The sequence below is a fragment of the Gossypium hirsutum genome, chromosome D11 (genome assembly GCF_007990345.1).
Source record: "Gossypium hirsutum isolate 1008001.06 chromosome D11, Gossypium_hirsutum_v2.1, whole genome shotgun sequence".
In the NCBI taxonomy this organism is placed as follows: Eukaryota; Viridiplantae; Streptophyta; class Magnoliopsida; order Malvales; family Malvaceae; genus Gossypium; species Gossypium hirsutum.
The window spans coordinates 63750508-63756683 of NC_053447.1; the positions used below are offsets into that span (position 1 = coordinate 63750508).

The window sequence follows — 6176 nt, forward strand, 5'->3', positions numbered from 1 at the left end:
CAAATGCTCATGTAATTATTCATTATATATATCCCATAATCATTTATATATATATATCAAATGCATATAATCACTTAATTTAACATATTCACCGGCACTTAGCCTGCTAGGTTTATAACCTAATTCAGATCACCGGCACTTAGCCTGCTAGACTTAAAGTCTGAATTATTTCACCGGCCTTAAGCCTGCTAGGTTTTAAACCTGAAAATTTCAATTTCACATAGACAAAATACTCCTCAAGTAATTCATTAAATAAAACACATAATTGTAAAAGATCATATTCAAACCTAAGAGAATTTATAAAATCCTATCTTTAATTCAATTCAAATATCTATAAATTGTATGTGCACACATATATTCATATACCTTACTACTTAACAAATTTCAATACAAGAATTTTACATATATATATATTTACCTATTCGAAACTAACTATACATGTATATTTGTACATATTCAATACTACCCATATATATATATATAAACTTAACATCCATATCTTGAAATATGTTTAAGACCTATTTGAATGTATACATATATGTTTCAACTCACATTTAAACACTTATTCAAAATTTACCTATGCATATGCAATATACACACTTTTAATCCATCCCAAAAGTTATACATGAATGTACATGTATATATTCGAATCTTATGTTTACATTTACATTTCTCATATCATCAAATATTTTCAAATAAAAACATAAACATATAGATATATATTTAAATATTCAAACAATGTATATATATTTATCTATATACCATTAGTAACTATATTTAATTCCAAAACTTATATAGGCATATATCCATTTAGCCGAACATAACTTATACACAATTACTATCCATATTTCAAGTCTATTCAACCAAAGTATACTTGATTATAAATTGATAATAATTCAATATAGATTCGTACACACATTTATATATTAATTTAGTTCTATTTATAAGCTAGTAGACTTACCTCGGACGATGGAAAATCAAAGTCGGACGATTATTCGACTATTTTGGCTTTTCCCCGATCTAACTCCGATTTCTTTGGTTCTCGATTTAAATATATTCAAAATGAGATAATTTATTTATTAACACGTTCAATTTAGTCCAAAAACACATAATTTGGCAAATTACTATTTTGCCCCTAATATTTACACTTTTTGCAATTTACTCCCTATTGCATCTCAACTTGAAGAAACCAGATTGAACTCATTTCCTTGAACAATCCCTCCTTCCATGTTTAATTTTATTGTCTTTATATTCGTTTAATCCTAGGATTCTAAAGGTTTATTTATGTACTTAAAATGTTAGTACAAAATGTTCAGTCTGCGCTTTTGATTCTCTGCCGTAGAATTCAATCAAATTACTCTTTTATGTTTGTAAAAAAACCATGTTTGCTGTTCCAATAGCAGTGTCAGTGTGCATCTAACAATTCAAATCATATTCATTTGCAAAGAATAGAATCTGAATCAGTCACACATACAACAACAATCACAACAATCACAATTGTAGTCTTAACATTTTAGCCGTCGGAAGTTACTTTGAATTTTTGTTATAAGAATATTGATTATTAAGAATTTTATTAAATTATATATTTTAATTAAAATATATTTAATAATAATTATGTTAAATTATATTTTATAGTATCATATATTATGATTTTAGTAAATCCATATAAGAATATTAATTATTAAGAATTTTATTAAATTATATATTTTAATTAAAATATATTTAATAATAATTATGTTAAAATATGATTAAATTATTTATTATTGATATTAATAATCTTATTAAAATTTAATAACAATAACAATAATCATTTACCTAAACAAATTTCTGCTAAGGGTATTCTAGTCATTTTAGTTTTTTTCCTTATGCTATTACACCTCCATCCCATTCAACCAAACACAAGAATACGCCTCTATTCCATTACATTCAACCAAACAATTGAATTGCTATTACGCCTCTATTCCAATATAGCGAACCAAACGTGCTCTAAGTGTTTCTCTCTGCCACCACCGTCTTCATCATCATCTTCCCCTCTCTCCCTTTTTTGCATATATCTCAGAATCATCATCTTCCCCTCTCTCCCTTTTTTGCATATATCTCAGAAGAGGAAAAAGAAAAAAAGGTAGAGAGAAAAACAACGCAAATGGAAGAACCTCAAAACAGAAACGGAAAGTTCAATACTATCGCAGAGGAAGAGAAGGAGTCGGTTATAGGACCAGGACCCGCCCCTCGAGCTCGACCGAAGCGCCCGCTCCAGTTTGAACAAACATATCTCGATTCCCTTCCTTCAGCTAACGTGCAACTTTCTTCTTCTTCTCATTTCTAATCATTTATTTATTGGAATTTTGTCGCTTTCTCATGGTTTCCGTAGGGTTTAATGAAATTGTCTTCAGCCTTTTTTCATTTTGTTTTTTTAAGTGAAAAAAGAAGCAAGGAGCAAAGGAACCAACAAAATAAACCTTAATTTCTTTGTACTGAAGTTGCGAATAAAGAGCTCCAAGAGCTCATGATGTATGCCTCTTTTTTGTGTGTGTGATTTCTAGGTATGAGAAAAGCTATATGCATCGAGATGTAGTTACTTATGTTGCTGTATCGTCCGCAGATTTTTTTCATCACTGGAAGTGTTGATGGTAAGCTTTATGATGTCAATATTTATAAAACAATATCTGAAAGTCCCAATATTGTATTGATAAAAGAAAGTGTCATTATCTAAAGCCTGCTTTAAGTGTATATATGCTTCTTTTCTCATTCGGGTTTTTGGTTATCAGTAATATTTGAGGCTTTAACAAGCCCCTGTTTTCATGAGGATTATAATGAACTGAATTGAGAATATCTAATTCTGCTCTTATTTAATCAGAAGAAGAGAAACAAAACGGATTCCAGTACTTGCTGCAAGTTTATCAGTAATTTTTGGGCTGGCTGTGGTTTTTATCTCTGGTTTCTTCATCTGGAGGAGGAGAAACGGTCGAGGTACACATCGGAGTGATCTTTCTGGCAAGTATTATAACTTCTTTTTATATTCTTATGCTGATCATATGCTGATTTTATTACAGACAAAGAAAACAGCCAAGAAGTTCAATTACTTGACTAGGTATCTGTTGGCATTAATGTATTTAATGGGTGCTCGAAGTCAAACAAAATTATTTAAGGTAGCTGAGATCCAACCAACTCCAGCCTCAAAAAACAGAAAGAAAAAAGAACAGAAGAGATTTTTTGACCCTGTTCTGGTTAGCTGTTATGATAATGTCAATTACCATTTAATTAAATTCCTTTTCCATTTGTGCATTTTTACTTTTTGACCATATGATTGTAGATTCGCATGGAAACTCAACCTGGGGTTAAGGATTCTATTCCTGCTTGGATCAAGTTCTCTGTTCAAGCAGCTGGTGAAATCCCATACAGTGGAGTATACTATGATCCACCAGAAGAGGTATATTTAGTGTGGTTTGCTTGGAAATATTAAATGACTTAATCTTTTTCAAACTATGAGCTGCTAAAATAATTGGAGCCTGGGTAAAATCAGGAGTACTAACTAATGTTTGTAATACTTTTAAAATGAATGCATGAGTGTGAAGATGCACCAGCATGCATGAAAAAAAACGAGTTTAAAGAGAAATAATTTCTTATACTTCTTTGAATAATTATGCAAGAAGGTTGTTTTTTATGAACGTAGTATTGGTGTTAAGAATCAACTCCCTTAAAAAAGTTTATAACTAACTGATTTTGGTTGGTTCACTTTCGTATGTGAAATCAGTTTTTAAGTTATGTTATTGCGTGTGCATGTTTAATCACTGCCAGATTCAGGCAGTTATATGTATCTAATCTCAAATTTTTGTTACTCTCTTGTGTGACTAACGAAATTTGTATTGTGACAGGAAAAGTACGTATTCAAACACCCCCATCCAAAACGACCAAAATCACTTAGAATTTATTAGAAGTGGCTAGAGGAATTAGGGAAACAGTACTATATAATAACATCTTTATTAGAACAATTTCATTTCTACTTTAATAATACTGAAAAATTAATAATTTTATTAGATGATTTAAAATATTTAGTGTCGGGTTTTCTAGATTATTGATTAAGTCGTATGTTTGTCGGCAGACTGGTCAAGCTATGGCAAGTGCTCTCAATGTTGTACAAACATCTCATTCGTATGGGGATTTAATGCTCCTAATGAAAGCTGCTGAACTGCAACAAGTGTGTGCTTCTCTTGGGGTTTTTTACTACGTTTTTAAGTGATAAAACTTATGTTAACTTTGTGAGGAATCGGGTCTCGTAACACGTAATTCATCTGAATATCTATTTGTTTTAGAGTTAATAATTCTTTTAACATAAATTTTGCAGGAAAGGCCCTGGAGTTATATGGTTGAAATGGTCAGGATTGAATCGGTGAGTCCAATTTGAAACTCTTATTCGTCTTTCCATAAAAATACATTTGTATTTGTATTTGAACTTGAACTTGAACTTGATTTAATCTTATATTTGATAGATTGGTTTCTGTGAAGTTGCTCACTCCCTCTCACTCGGTAAACATTTTATATCGTTTTTTAGCTGTACCATATAAGCAGCTTGGAGGCCGTGGACTTTCTGGATAAGTTTCTTTCCATGAATCCGGACACTAGGTATCACTATCGTATTTATGGTAGTCCTTTCTTGTTATCGGGCCAGCTCAACTCATAGAACTGCACCATCTCTAGTTCAGAAACACAAAGATATATCGTTCCATTCTCTTTTAATAGTTTTTAATGATCTCTTCGTGCAGTGGCTGTGTTAAACTTCATGATTTCCTTGATGTGGAGAAGAATGGATCAATTACATTCAAGCAGGTAAGCTGCAATTTTACCTCCCTAGAATTTTCGTGCTTCTATTTATTTATATCTTAATTTTAGCTTTACGTATAGTGTGTTGCTAGCCGGCCATGACCATGGTAACATTGTCATTACTCATAATGTTGCTATTATATTACCTTCAGTTGATCACTACTAGCTTGTATAAGCATCCAAATTCTCTCTGTTATGATAATTCACCTTAATTTTGGTCCAAAAGACAACTCAAGCAATTTTTTCATCAGTAGATGGCTCATTGTACTGTTTTGTGTTCTTCCTGGCAGTTTTTATTCGAGGTAGCTCATGTTATGAAGAAACCACTACTCATGCAAGCTTGCGAATTAGCATTTGCCGAATGTGATGTTACAAATGGAATGCAAGCCCCGTGGTTGGTGGAGATAGGTATCTGCAAGGCTTAGCACTTCTTCAAGTGGAGTGTTATTTAATGTTGCATTTCATGGTCGTTTATCTTAGTCGGAACTTGAATTTGGTGTTATTGAAACAGGGTTTTGTAGCTACCTTGTGTATTAGCTTCTTTAACCATGATTGCTAATTATTACGTGTTTTGTAGCTTATTTTATATTTGGCCGAGTTAATATAGATCAGATGAGCTGCGAGGTAGATTGTTCATTTATTTAAACATAATATTTTAATTCTAAATTTAAATTCATTAATTTTTATATTTGAAAAAGTAATCCTATCTCTTTGGCATTACAGTGAAATAGATTGAAGCTACAACAACAAATCTTACTTCCCTAGCGGTGTAGTGGAACAGATTGAAGCTACAACGGCGAATCTTGTTTCCCTGACATTGCAGTTAAATAGATTGAAGCTACAACAGTGAATCTTACTTCCCTGGCGGTGTAGTGGAATAGATTGAAGCTACGACGGTGACTCTTGTTTCCCTGACATTGCAGTTAAATAGATTGAAGCTACAACGGTGAATCTTACTTCCCTGGCGGTATAGTGGAACCGATTGAAGCTACGACAGCGAATCTTATTTCCCCGACATTGCAGTTAAATAGATTGAAGCTACAACAGTGAATCTTAGTTCCCTTGCAGTGTAATGGAATAGATTGAAGCTACGACAGCGAATCTTGTTTCCCCGACATTACAGTTAAATAGATTGAAGCTACAACGGTGAATCTTACTTCCCTAGCGGTGTAGTGGAACAAATTGAAGCTACGATGGCAAATCTTGTTTCCCCAATTTTGCAGTTAAATAGATTGAAGCTACAACGACGAATCTTAATTCCCTGGCGATGTAGTGAAACAGATTGAAGCTACGATGGTGAATCTTGTTTCCCCAATTGTAGTTAAATAGATTAAAGCTACAACAGCGAATCTTAC

The 6176-nt window shown here is 32.3% G+C and overlaps 1 protein-coding gene across 2 annotated transcripts; it reads left to right on the top strand.

Moving 5' to 3' along the window:
• Positions 1-1993: 1993 nt before the first annotated feature.
• LOC107929767 (lysophospholipid acyltransferase LPEAT2) lies at positions 1994-5570 on the top strand. Of its 2 annotated transcripts, XM_041104831.1 has the most exons (9): positions 1994-2296; positions 2544-2630; positions 2858-2970; positions 3054-3430; positions 4103-4198; positions 4346-4390; positions 4553-4623; positions 4764-4827; positions 5112-5570. In XM_041104831.1, exons 4-9 carry the CDS (start codon positions 3320-3322, stop codon positions 5244-5246), a joined length of 522 nt encoding a protein of 173 aa, XP_040960765.1. In that variant the 5' UTR covers positions 1994-2296; positions 2544-2630; positions 2858-2970; positions 3054-3319; the 3' UTR covers positions 5247-5570. The 2 variants fall into 2 exon arrangements, with proteins under 2 accessions (XP_040960765.1, XP_040960764.1); XM_041104830.1 differs by lacking the exon at positions 1994-2296 and having other exon boundaries at positions 2312-2630.
• Positions 5571-6176: the final 606 nt, after the last annotated feature.

What these genes read in the sequence shown, in the direction of transcription:
- LOC107929767 (XM_041104831.1), top strand. Translation starts at nt 3,320, where the DNA reads ATGGAAACTCAACCTGGGGTTAAGGATTCTATTCCTGCTTGGATCAAG. An exon ending in ACTATGATCCACCAGAAGAG is followed by an intron (nt 3,431 to 4,102) that starts GTATATTTAGTG and finishes GTTTGTCGGCAG; the next exon opens with ACTGGTCAAGCTATGGCAAG. An exon ending in GATCAATTACATTCAAGCAG is followed by an intron (nt 4,828 to 5,111) that starts GTAAGCTGCAAT and finishes TCTTCCTGGCAG; the next exon opens with TTTTTATTCGAGGTAGCTCA.